Here is a 12,858-nt window from a genome sequence, read left to right on the forward strand (position 1 = left end):
AAATGTATCCTCAGTTACAGTATTGAGCAGCAATGTTGCAGCTTCACAGCACACCTCGGTGCCTGTGGTGTTTCTTTTGGGCATGGACTACTGTCACTGAGTGAGCTGATGTAACACTGAACTACAGCCGGCAGGCAGTTCTGAATTTTCAGCAAAGAATGATCAGAAAGGTGACTATTTTATTATTTTAATCAACATGGAAACAATAGCAATGATTAGGTCACAAACAGGCATAGCCTAATTGTAACCACTGCATTAATACTTAACATGAATATAACAGAAATTACAATTATGTTAACATTATTCATTCTCAGTCAATGAACAAAAGTGTACAGTAAGGTCAGCATTAATCTATTAAGAATGCTACAAAACCAGCCAGCCTGTATCCTTCAAAAGCAGAGTGCTGGCCATAAGAAAGGCTGGAACGACTGCTGCCCCTTCAGGCAGCTGTACTCCTAGGCTGCATACAGCCTGTCTATTCTTTCCCATTTCTGCACATAGTTCTGGCATTTCGCTTTGTTTCTTAGGGGTATGCACTACCTGCTAGGGAAAACAAACAAAAAAAAGAACTACAGTGTCAAGGGCCAGCCCTCACACTCTGCATGAATGCATGTATGCAGCTTGAGAGCTCGCACAAGAGGCCAAGCTGGCTCCATTGACAGTGTGTGACATTCATCAGAATCTGCTATTCAAACTCTTTTCCTACCCTCCCCTAACTCCTTGCTCCACGGATTTGACATACTTTGGAGCTGTACCGCTTTCAGAATGCTTTCTTTTACATATCACTCTTTATTAGGAATTCCCTAACACAAAATAAAAGAAAATTGCTTTTGTAAAAAGGGGGTTCTTTAAACACACCCCTTCCATCTTCTAGTCCTTATGCCGTACCTTCCTCTTTTTCCAAAACATTTACCAATGCATGTACTTAACCACCTGCCTCTTAATAGAAGTACCAAAGTGACACTACAAAAGGCTAAATTGCATTTGTTATTGTGGTCCTGGCTCCTCTTGGTCCGAGCAACATAGGCTAAACTTCTCAGCTAGAACACTTTCAAAATCGCAGAGAGGGATACACTCTCAAAAATAAAAATTCCCAGTCTTTTTAGGACCAGACCAGAGGTTATCAGTGTGAACAGAGCAGTAATCGCCATCTTTCTTCCCACCAGGACTCCTCCGAGGGTGCCATATGCCATGCTGTTTTCACTGTAGAGACAAGAGAAGACATCAGCTTGTCTATTGCCCGTTTTTATGAAGAATTAAAAAAAAACAAACACACACAAACTTACAGCTCACTCACTCTTTTTGTCCCACACCCACTTATTAAGACCTCCCCTACTCTTCATCCAGCTCGTGACCTTCTGAAAACAACAAAAACAGCCCAGGAAGGTAGATGCATGATTATTCCTGTAGAGGGCTCACCAATGTCTTTGGACAACGCTGCTATGAGTTGATACGTCTTCCCTTAGATGAATACTTTTAATAATTTTTCTGTTAGTTACAGCAAAGCAAACCTATCAGCCTGAACTGCAGTTTTGTGCTGTCAGGCCAAGTTTGGGCATTCTCAGAAACAATGCAGTATACACCAAACAAGCAATAATGAAGTAGCTGACTATTTGCATTTCTAATCTGGCCATCAAGCTTAAAGGGTTCAGGAGCAATTAAAACTCTATGCAAAACTTAGACTACGGTTTCACAACATAACAACTGCTGCTGCTTTAAGAAATTCCTTCACATCCCCTGCTCTGCAAGCCCTGGAGGTCAGTGGGACAGTGCTCTGAGCTTGGGCAGGAAATACAGAGGGCATACATTAAGCCAGTACACCTCGTAGTTTTCTGCTGTGACACCAGAGCCTAATAAAACTCCCACAGCCACAAGAAACACACCGGTGTGGTTGTCCTGCTGACTGGCCCCTCTTCTGTCCGATGCTTCCCGGAGTGTGGCAGCTCTGAGCTGTCCCGATAGTCTCGGCCCTTGGAGTTCTGCATGTCCAGCACTGCCCGGCTCTTGGAGGGAAGGGGCGGCTTGTTGACCTGTCCCTGTGTGGCTGAGCTGACTTCAGACCTTGAAGGTTTGACTAATTTTTTGAGTGGTGCTGAGTTTTCTGATGACACAGCCATCTTTGTTTTGCCTTGAGTCTTTTCACTTACATTCTTTTCTTCAGATTGGCTGGAGCAGGTATAGGAGCGAAATCGCTGTGTGGGGACCAGGAATGGGGGGGATGGTTGTTTGCCAGAGGTCTTGCTGCTCTCAGGCTCTTGCGGCCTTGTGAGAAGAAAGCTCTGATCGGGCACTGGCAGCTGCTCTTTTCGTGAGGCCTTGGGGTAGTCCTGTTCTTTCTTTGATGCCACCTTGCCCTTAGAGCCCATACAGCCATACAGTGGGTTCTCAAACATCTCTGGTTTTTGCTGTCCCTCCTCCGGAAATAAAGGCTCTGCCATGTTCTTCCCCGGTTCAGGTGGCCTACAGTCATCAAAGCAGTGTAAAACAGAGAATTTTAAAGAGCAGGCAAGATAAACTGACTGATTTAAGAGAAAATGAATAGGAAATGAACATGATAAAATTAAACTGACTGCACAAATAAGTAACAGGATAAAAATTAAACTCAGGGGACAGAACAGAATTGTGTATGGCTTCTTTTGTCTTGTTTAATCTCTGAGTGCAGATAGACACGGTGCTGTACAAACTCCCTGCTGGACTACAGTCTTGTCAAAGTGATGCTTGGCTTCTCTTTTGAACAGAGATAAGATACTGAGCCAAACTGTATCAAGTGCTTTGATGGCTACGTGACATACACAAATCTGAATTGAAATGTTAATAAGAATCTTCAGATCTGGCAGGGAGGATTGAAGTGGCTGTCTGGACAGGTAACAGTTAAGAGCTCACATCATGCTAGATCATTATACAACTAGGTCAATCTCCTCTTGCTACCAATATCATCTGGTATTTCTAAGGAATGGATAAAACTGTACCAGGTACATTAACAGACTGAAGCAGTGTTTGCAGCTGTGACTCCTGCAAGTTCTGTCTTACAGTGTGCTGAGTACATTTACCAGTGAACGCTAGCCCAGACTCAGAAAGCAGCTGTCACTATGAAGAAGAGGCCTGGAATGAGGACACTGAACAAGCACTGAGCAAGCACTGGGGTAGAGTAGTCTCGTCACTTTACTAAGTTTTTTTTTTTTTTAATTTTCAATTGCAGAGTTGGAATTCTGCAACAAGACTTGTGATAGATGCAGACATCTACAGCAAGTTGGACATTTGTATAGTAGTGCAAGTAGAAATCCTACTGAGTACTGAAGTACTGCACACACGACGTGTGAAGGAGCTCTCCTTCCCATCTCAACTCCTAAAGCTCAACTCCTAATTTTTCTTCTTTGTTAGTACAGCTAACTCTGTAGTCTTCTCCTTCTCTCTAGAACCCAGCTGGTAGAAAATTAAATTTGGACACATATTTTTGGCTTTCCTTTCACCAAAGTCTGAGGAACTAGTACACTAGTTTCTTTTGAGTATGTGATGCCTGCACTTGCGACCTTCCCTTACCTATTTCTAATTCTAGAGATAAAAGGCTGAAAGAATATATTCCATCTGTTCTTACAGATAATGAAACAGCAACCATGCAGAATAATAGAGGAGAAGGGGAATAGTCTCAGTGTAAAAGGCAAAGACTCACAGATGCTCTTGACTCCTACTGGAGATGCTTCTGTTTACTGTAACTGGAGGCTGGAGGGACGGTTTTGGAGATAGAGGTGACAAGGAGGGTGATGTGGAGGATGGCTCCCTCTGTCCCATTACAGAGGTATTCTCTTTGGGATTCTGCTCGTAGTTCCAGAAAGATAGCTGGTCTGATGACGGTATCTGCTTAATCTGGCTTGTTGCAGAAGGTTGCTGCGAGAAAGCAGCCATCCCCAGGTAGTTGGGGTTGCTGATGTCTGTGGGAGTGCAGCTGCTGAAGAGAAAAAATATTGTTAGAAAGATACATGAAAAAATACGTTTTTTTCTGTCTCTCTGCCAGCTACAAAGGAGTTAGTGCCCACTGACTGCTTTGATTCAATACCACCTACTGTGCTTTTTTTTTTTTTTTTTGTCACTGTTGTTTCAGAATCAGAGACTAAGTGGGAGTCCTGCTAGCACCTAGCTCCTCTGGGTCACTGGAGAGGAAGCAGCTAGGTCCAGGCCACCTCCCCCAGCCCCACATAGTTTCTCTGGCTGTGGCAGACACTTCCATTTCCAGGCTGCAGAGCGCACTAGTGCTCAGCTTTTGCAGCCACATGCAGGGGCAAACAACAATTGTACAGGGTTTGGGGCCCAGCAGTTCAGCGGGCAGCTGCAGCGGGATGGCTGAAAGCAAGAAGCAGATCACAGCACTGGACAGCATTGCACAGTGTAGAAATATGGTGCTGGAGCAACAGGAGAGACATTTGGCCTTCTGAGGTGTACTCGTATAGATTTGCAGGCAGAAGGCAGCGCTCTCAGAAAACAAGACAAGCAGTTTAAGCATAGCTTCCCACCTAAAATGGCAGAGGTAAGGCAGCAAGATTACCGTAACATATCCTCCTTTCCCGGGTTGTCTGGAGAAGAGGAAGCACTCCCCCAGTAGCGAGCAATGGCTGCTGCCTCTTTGGCCATCAAATGAGTAGATTTTGGTTTTCTGTTGGAAATGAAAGGACCCTTCTTAAGGAGAGGTGTAAATGGAGTGCAGCTGCCCAGTTTGACTTAAATATTCTCAGCTTTCAAAGCTTTGAACTCAGAAGAATTGACCAGTGCTGACCAGAGGGCCACAAAGGCAGCATCCCAGTGCTCATCATGCCTATTAAAACCACAGCAAGCCCAGCTTTAGATTTATTGAACCAACTAGTTTTCAGTAACTGATTTACCCCTTTGCCCTTTACCTGTTAGCCTGATCCCAGTCTTTATTAGTCTCTAAATTGCTGATGTTCTTTGGTTTCTGCCCAGTGATTTCATCACGTTCAACCTTGACAAAATCTGGAGGAAAGAAAAGGCATTAAGGAGTGCTTGGGCAGCTTCAGAGTCCAGTTCCCTAGGTTTTCTGCATTACTGCTTTTATTAAGGCATCTCAACGTGTATTAGAATGACAGGGAGCTGGTTCTAAACAGTTGTTGCTGTTATGTTTTCGACTGCCCACTAATTCATATCATGTTTTGGTGACATAGGAAAGCCAGTGTCTATTCTGAAATACAAACAAAGGTTGCAAGCCCCCAAACAGTCATATACAGGTCATTTTAACATCAAGGATAGTAGTAAATATCCTTAGGCTACTTTTGTATTCTGAAAGAGAACAGCAGGCAGCACGGTGATAATAAGACAGGTTTGTGAACTTTTAGATGAGAAATTGCTCCTTGAGAGCCTCACATACTGTTTGCAGATGCACCCCGGGCTGACTAGTGGAGGGACAGCTTTGGCACTTTACCATATAGCCACTGCAAGTGAAAATAAGGTATCATCATTCAATAAAACCAGTATCAGTGACAGACAGGGGGCTCTCTCAGTCTGTCAAATTTACATGAATGATGAAAAAGAAAAAAACAAATGGAATTGCTGTGAATTTCTCACAGCATGGCTATACTCCTGAGAGCTAACAATAAAAAATATATCTTTGTGCAGTTAGCATCAAAAACTCTTACTATTTGGGACTAATAGCACTGCAAGTATAATTTTCAATTCCTTGATAGTTATCAGACATCTTCTAAAATGGAATACTCTACTGTGAGTGTTACAGAGATGATCTAGTTCCTTACCATACAGTTTCTCTCTCTGCTTTCCTTGTGATGTTTGCAACTTGATTTCACCTTGGAAGACCCCTGTTTTCTCACCATGGTGTGTCAGCACAGTATGGATAGGAACTAAGGATTCTGTTGCTTCTATTCGCAGGGCAATGCAGCCTTCCCCTAGAAGATGAAAAGTAATAAGCCTCGGACTAAGAAAAAAAGCACTGAATTCCCTTTGTCATGTCAGTCATCTACATCTGTGCAGACAGGGCCAAGATTACTGGAGAGAATCTGCTCTGGACCATGGTAAAGACTGTCGTATTTCTTTTACACTTCCTCACACGTTTGTGAAGGACTTGGACATTCCAGACACCAGCAGGCAACTACAGGGTGCTGAGCTTCCATGACTGATAAGGAAAACGTGAGCAGGTAACTGCCATGTCAGTTAATGTGATTACAGCAGAGAGCCTTCTGTGGACAAGGACTGCAGGCTAGCTGATTAGTACTTGGAAGCAAGCAGCAGTGACAATGACTTTTCTGTAGCCAGGAGAAATGCATCAAGTAATTGCAAGTGAAACAGGATTTGCATGTGCTGAACAAACGCATTTAAACAGACTGACTCCTGGTTTAATTCCAGTAGAGTACTTTCTTTTTAAGCCACTACTCTTTTATGGCTTGTAAAGTTTACACAGATTGATGACTCTAGTTCATAGTCCTCTAAGCATCATTACCTTATAAAATATTGCCCACAATATATTTTTGTATGTATTGAGCTCTAAATCAGAAGTCAGAGCATCATAGATGTTCAGTCTGTAAGAGTTAGTTCTGTTCTCTCCCACTCTTCCAGCGATTTGGGAAAAACTAAGTAGATTTTGACTCATCCAGAACTTTATAGCTAAGCATTTACCGTAAGATTCATCACTGTCTGATGACTTAATGCTGATCAGGATGTGTTGATCCAGTAGGTATTCTGGGTCTGAGATGATTGGAGTCAGCTGAAAGAAATTAATGTGGGTAAATACAACAGGTTCGCTACATGAACCAAGTTCTCCCTGTGCCTCAATCCCAAACGAACAAAATTCAGCTGGACAGACCTGTGAGGGTATCATGTCATGCCCAGGTTCAGGCTCTTCAGTCATGTTTGGAGGTCTGTGATAGGATGTTACACTTCCTAGAGTCTCCCACTCTCACGCCCCGCACAGCAGCTAGGATGCTACAAATCACTTGTGTTGGGCTCAGCTGCATTTTTTTCCTACAATGCAGGACTGAAAACTGCTCTAGGAGGAAGTGATCTGGACTCTCATTACAGGCTGTTCCCCAAAATCTGTTTGGCTCTTATTACAATTGCTTATTGTAGAATCTTTCCCCAGCCTCTGAGTGTAAGGCATTCTTTCCAAAGTCTGCAGTTCCTGTTTTGGGCTATTCAGAAACGTACTGACATACATATTTGTTCAAAATCCAACAGCTCTGATAATTATTCTAGCTCCCACCATGCCTGGAAACAGAGAACGGCTCCAATATCAAGGATAGGACTTGTCTCTGACACTGAGGTACAGAACACTACATCTGGCCACTGATGTTCTTTTTAACACTGGTAAAAAATACTTAGTTAACTTTTCACAGATATACTAAGAAAAAACCTTTTCTGACAAGGCAAAGAAACTCTGGGGCAGAGTTACTCTTTATTCTGTTTTATCTTCCATCTAAAACAAACAAAAAAACAGACCTGTTTAAAAGACTTCTCGACACAGTTGTGTTCACTTAAAAGGTGAGGAGAAAAGTCATGCGCATGAGTGACATAATCATGCCAGCAAAATTTCTGATGCAGATGGAAGTATGCTGGCAGGCAAGTCCTTTCCTTCTTATAAACTACTTGGCTTAAGTACATCCCGCATTCTTATGAACTCTTTTGGGTGTAAATAAGGCCACAACAATATTCCTGAAAACAGTATTATATAAGCAGAAGACTTAATGTTGCTTATGGGATGCAAGTGGAAGGCTTCTCTTCTATAGGGATATTTCCAGCTTACCTTTGGAAGAGCATCAATGAACTTTACCACAAGCTCCCCTTCGTTTCCATCCTCATTTTCTCCTTCCTGGCTCTTTACAAAACCTACAAAGTGATGAGAAAGGAGATCACCAGAAGAGAGACAGCAAGAACTTGGCAAGAATTTGGCCTTTTCAGATGCTAGATCTCCAAAAGGCCAACGTTTACTTTCCTACTCGGACACAAGTTTTAAAAGTATTAAGAAGCTTATGGTTTGAGCTACAGGTAAACGTTTACATGGAAAATTTACAAGTGATCTTAATGGGGCATTGTTAAGTGGTTTTATTTTACAGTTCAGCTTGGCACTGAAAAGCTCAGTGCATACATGGACTGGAGGATAAGAACATGACAGCTCTTCCTACGCCACTCAAGATAGCACACTTTTGAAATTCTAATTTAAGATTCGTAATACACTGTTTCCATAGAAATTTATGCAAATTTTGATACAGCCAAAAAATAATCTTTTATGGAACTGTCTTTGACACAGCTCTCTGACATGCAATAATGTGATGAAGCGTACAACGAAGGCATGCTGTCCCACTTAGAAGAGCAGTCCTGTGATGGAGATTGCTTAAAAAAAGCACAGTAAGGGCATGTAGGCTTGCATTACATAAACAGCTGAGACTCAGCCCTGCAGCACATGGACAGAGAGTAAAATATGTAGTGCTGGTAGGTACACAGTCCCATTTACAGAGTCATCACACCATCTTTCTTTTCACTTTAAGCTGATCCTCTGATTTGTTCTTTTCAAACCAGGGGAACCGTGTTATATTTATTAGACCAATGCAGATGCTTTATTTTGAAAGCACCTGATCACTTGTAGCAGGCATGATTAGAAGTTTAATCAATCGTGTGTTAGCTAAATAGATATTTTTTTGTGTGCAGAAACAAGAACAATACACATTTCTCTTCAAGGAAGAGATGATCAGATTGCCAGACAAGATGGAAGAAATGGCAAAAGGTTACGTGACTAAGCATGGATTACAGCTAAATGGCTGTAAGTATTGCTGACAGTAAAGGATGACTTGCAGAATGCAACAGATCTCTAGGACATTCCTTTTTTGCACTGAAACAAGTGACCTACACAGCCATTTATTTAGATCAAAGCCAAAGGAAGGGGAATTAATTCAAACAAACAGGGAACTTTAACAGAAAGAATAAAGATGGGTAAACCCATACCTTCTAAGCAGCTAGAGTGAAACTCAATGTAGAACTTGGTCTGGGACTTGGTCTTTAGAGTAGCATAGCAGTGCAGGAACTCAATCTCCCCTTGGGAGTCTGTGTACTTGGAGTCTAGGAAAGAGGAGGGAAAATGAGAATATTTTCAGTAGGAGAAAAAGAGAGGGCATTTTTGAATGGACTATTTGAGAATCAGCTTTTTCTTTCGATATACACAATATGTGGCATCTTATATCCAAAGATACAAAGACAGATATATCCAAGACAGTACATTTGCACTCAGTCTGACTAACCATTCTTTGAAACAAACTGTGAGGAGACTCCCACTTCAAAGGTGGCAAACACGGGACTGTGGTCACTTGTCATGATGTCAGTGGTGCAGCCTGCCGACAAGAGAGGGACAATAGTTACCACCCTGCATTTCTGCCCTGCTCCATTGAGATCACTGCAATAGGAATATTATTCAGTAATTTTCCAGAAAACATAACTGTCGCTGTGGTAACTGCGACAGTCAAAGGTGTTTCTACATAATCTCATATTAGTATATAGGAATGTAACTCTTCTCTCAAAATACAGGAAGATTTATTTAATGGACACAACTTTACCACATCATTTTGCAAGTGACTATCAATGTTACATTTCCCCAATACTGAAAACCCTCGTGGTGGTCTTGGTTATGTCTGCAAGGTGCACAGCTACTTCAAGCTCTAATAGGGCAGGCAATCACATGGGAATACATCGTTGCCACTTCTGCACTACAGACCCACTCATGGCACAAAATTAACAGTGGAGTAAGTAATGGCTTGGCATTATCTAGGCACACAGTGAGTTCCAGATAGCCCAGCCCATTGAACAGAAGGGTGTATAGGCAGACGCCATACTCCTAGAGGTGCTTAATTTAACAACACATTCCATCATCATAGGTTTTGTGATCATGTCAGTCCAGTTTATCCAGCAAGAGACTTCTGCAGCCCTCTTCTCAATCTCATGCACAGAAAAATCATCATCATTATACCTACATGATTAGTTCTACATATAGTCAATGAAATTTCAGGAACTAGTATCTAGGTCTTTTTTAAACAGGTCTTACAGGTTTGCCCTCTTCCCTACGTGCCTAGTACCTAGTCCCTAGTACCACACATCCTTCTGGAATATGAATTGGTAGAAGAGAGATATTTGCAGCTCCAGCCTCTGCAGACTGGACCATGTACGAAGGGTCCGTCCTGCTGGCACCAACAAGGAGCTCCTGGTGGCAACTGCATGGAAAAGTGCAGTTGTTGTTGCCAAGAAATAACTGGTATAAAAGGCTCCTATAGTGTATCCTAAAGCTGGACAGCTGCAGCTGCCTAAGTGCTATTCTGCATATAAAAGAGTAACAGAATTAATTCCCAACTTTGTAAGGTTACAGGCAGAGAGATTTGGATCCAGTCTGCATGGTTTAACATCAGGTCCCTCTATGCTGAGTGCCTGGCAGTGCAGGGAGATTCCTACAGACTGCTCTGAATCATTTCCGTTTCAGACTGATTGCTTTGCTATCTACAATCTGCTATCTACCCACCATAGGACTGACAGACAACGTGCACCATGGGGTATGATTTCCAGAGCACTCGATCACACCAGGACGGCAAATTGTACTTCATCTGCAAACCAAAGGAGAACTGATGTCAAGAAGAAGGGAAAGGACAAGTTCACAAAAGAACAGGAAATTCGCTTGCCCAAGCACTATATTTGTGTTAAATCTTTTTGTCTGGATCAACTCCTTTCAAAATGCTATGAGCGCAGAACATGGAAAGATTTGTTTTGGTCACTTCCTTCAGTAGGTGTTACCTTCCCTGCTCTGCTATATACTCATGAAGTGAAATCAGTTTTCACCTACCCCTGTAGCTTTTTGCTTGGTGTAAGCATACTTCTCCCGGGTACCTCTTTCAAAACGGTAGGTTGGAGCAAAAGTAATCTCTTCTTCCTCTAAAACAGAGAGACAGCTTGGTTACAGTTTGGCCTGTTGAGATCCCGCAGCTGGGCAAGACAGCCACTGCTCTGTGCACCCTGTCCCACGTCAGCTCTGGCAGAGAAAGTTGCTGGAACTGGGAGAGGAACCTACCAAAGAACTATAATCTTACCAAACTGCAGAAACACCTTGTGGTCTTTCCTCTCTATGAGAAGCTGGTCGAAAGCCAGCAGCTCCGGATACTGCTGCTGCCTGATCTTCTGGATAATATTCTCCGCTTCCTGCCAACAGGGAAACAGCAGAGCTGCAGATGATGCAGAACCTTCTTATAAATACTCCTTCACGGATGAGGAGGCAAGTGCTTCTGACCTGTTTCACACAGCCATACCCCTTGTCACCTGCCCACCTTTCCATTTACTGAAAGGCCCAATCTTTGCTGTCTGGCTGAACATTTCCCTGTTTTTCAACAAAATGTTGACATATCCCCTACATGAGCATGCACACACAAAGCCCACTGAAGCCTATCTGATGTTTATTATGGCTAGCCTGTTCTGAAGTCCTGTTCTGAGCCACTTGAAGCCAACCAAACAGAGCAGAAAGACAATCTCTGCATCTAGCTGTTCATAGACAGATATCTCTTCACAGTGGGAGGGAAGTAGGGTGGTGCAGGTTTGGGGAAGCAAAGCAGGAGCAGCGAAGCATACCAGATGGCATTCCTGGTGTGCCCTGGGTCCATTAAGCCTTAGACAGGGCAAAGAGGATTTCCTTACTCTCCCTCAGCTGATGTCACATTCGTGCCTTGGGAAATCCCTTCTGCCCCCCCTCTTTCTACCACTTTTTATGCCATGTTGCCCTAGATTAGAAAAAGACAGTGCTTCTAAAGCAACACTGTAGTTTGTCTCTCCAGGGATTCATGCAGAGGCCCTAACCGTTGGGGGCTGTTCCACGCGGTAGTTCAGGTCTCCCAGCCAGAAGAGATGAGTAAAGCGATGAGTGATGTTAAATGGACTCAGTTTCTTGTCTCCCAGTGTCAGGAAGCGCAGGATGTTCGTGTAGTTCTGGTTGCGTCTGTCAAGACAAGAAACATCTGCCTGACATACTAAATTGCCATGCAATTTCTAACTGCCTGGGCTGGCAGAGTGCGCCACTTTACCAGGCAGAAACCAATCTGGCTCAACAGTTAAAGAGCAGAGCTGAAGATGAGAACTTGCCATCCCTCTCTCGCTCTGCACCTCAGGGGACAGGCCCAGGAAATGTGCTCAGTGTCTCCTGGTGATCCAACCTACTTCATACCACCAATAATGCAGCACAGATGTAACCTGGGGAAGGAGCAGAAGCTGGTGCAGGTACACATGGGACCGCACAGGCTGCTGTTCTCATGATACAGCTTCTGCCACATGTGGCCTGGGAAGCTGGGGGCCAGTGGCCATGAGGAGGGGGCAGTGGCATTTATACCAGCTCCTGACTGCCCTACTTTGGGTGTCAGGCTGTTTCTACCTGAACTGAAAGGGTCAAAACCTGTCCTAAAACCACTTATGTTGCCTCCTGCAGCTGTATTTTTCTGAGCTGCAAGTCCTAGAAACCCAGCATTAGACTGTTGCCTTCAGCTTTCATCAGGAAACACATAACTAGATTTTGGCAGCTATTCCAGGCACTGGGGAACTATTTCATAGAAGTTAACTCCATCAGTGGCAGAGATCCTGTGCAGAAATCCCACACCATCTGTTTTCTGAGTCCTGGACCAGGAAAGATGGCAAGGCAAATGACTTCATTTCAGCTCCTCTTTGCTTTCAAAACAATTCCTTCCAACTGCTCCAGCTCCTCCCAGCATGGGCATGGAACTCCCACCAATGTCAGATCTTTGCCTTCCAGTGCTGTGCTGCACAGGACCCCTACCTACACCTCAGAAACTAATTTCAGGGCTCAGTATAGAAAATTAGCCACCATGGAAATAATTC

The 12,858-nt window shown here is 43.4% G+C and overlaps 1 protein-coding gene across 2 annotated transcripts in view; it reads right to left on the reverse strand.

The window, feature by feature from the left end:
- Window positions 1-317: 317 nt before the first annotated feature.
- Window positions 318-12,858, reverse strand: part of INPP5D (inositol polyphosphate-5-phosphatase D) — a 52,364-nt gene continuing 39,823 nt past the window's right edge. Inside the window, exons 15-28 of one of the 2 annotated variants that reach the window (XM_032193692.1) lie at window positions 11,830-11,968; window positions 11,073-11,181; window positions 10,829-10,917; window positions 10,511-10,592; window positions 9,246-9,335; window positions 8,953-9,066; window positions 7,757-7,839; window positions 6,634-6,721; window positions 5,757-5,906; window positions 4,890-4,983; window positions 4,541-4,648; window positions 3,671-3,943; window positions 1,884-2,460; window positions 318-1,203 (exon numbers count right to left, since the gene is read on the reverse strand). In XM_032193692.1, coding sequence (XP_032049583.1) covers window positions 1,201-1,203; window positions 1,884-2,460; window positions 3,671-3,943; window positions 4,541-4,648; window positions 4,890-4,983; window positions 5,757-5,906; window positions 6,634-6,721; window positions 7,757-7,839; window positions 8,953-9,066; window positions 9,246-9,335; window positions 10,511-10,592; window positions 10,829-10,917; window positions 11,073-11,181; window positions 11,830-11,968 — 1,999 coding nt within the window. In that variant the 3' untranslated portion in view covers window positions 318-1,200. Of the gene's footprint in view, window positions 1,204-1,883; window positions 2,461-3,670; window positions 3,947-4,540; window positions 4,649-4,889; window positions 4,984-5,756; window positions 5,907-6,633; window positions 6,722-7,756; window positions 7,840-8,952; window positions 9,067-9,245; window positions 9,336-10,510; window positions 10,593-10,828; window positions 10,918-11,072; window positions 11,182-11,829; window positions 11,969-12,858 lie in introns of both variants that reach the window. The other variant, XM_032193690.1, reaches the window with a different exon arrangement.

Source organism: Aythya fuligula, chromosome 9, assembly GCF_009819795.1.
Source record: "Aythya fuligula isolate bAytFul2 chromosome 9, bAytFul2.pri, whole genome shotgun sequence".
Taxonomy (NCBI): Eukaryota; Metazoa; Chordata; class Aves; order Anseriformes; family Anatidae; genus Aythya; species Aythya fuligula.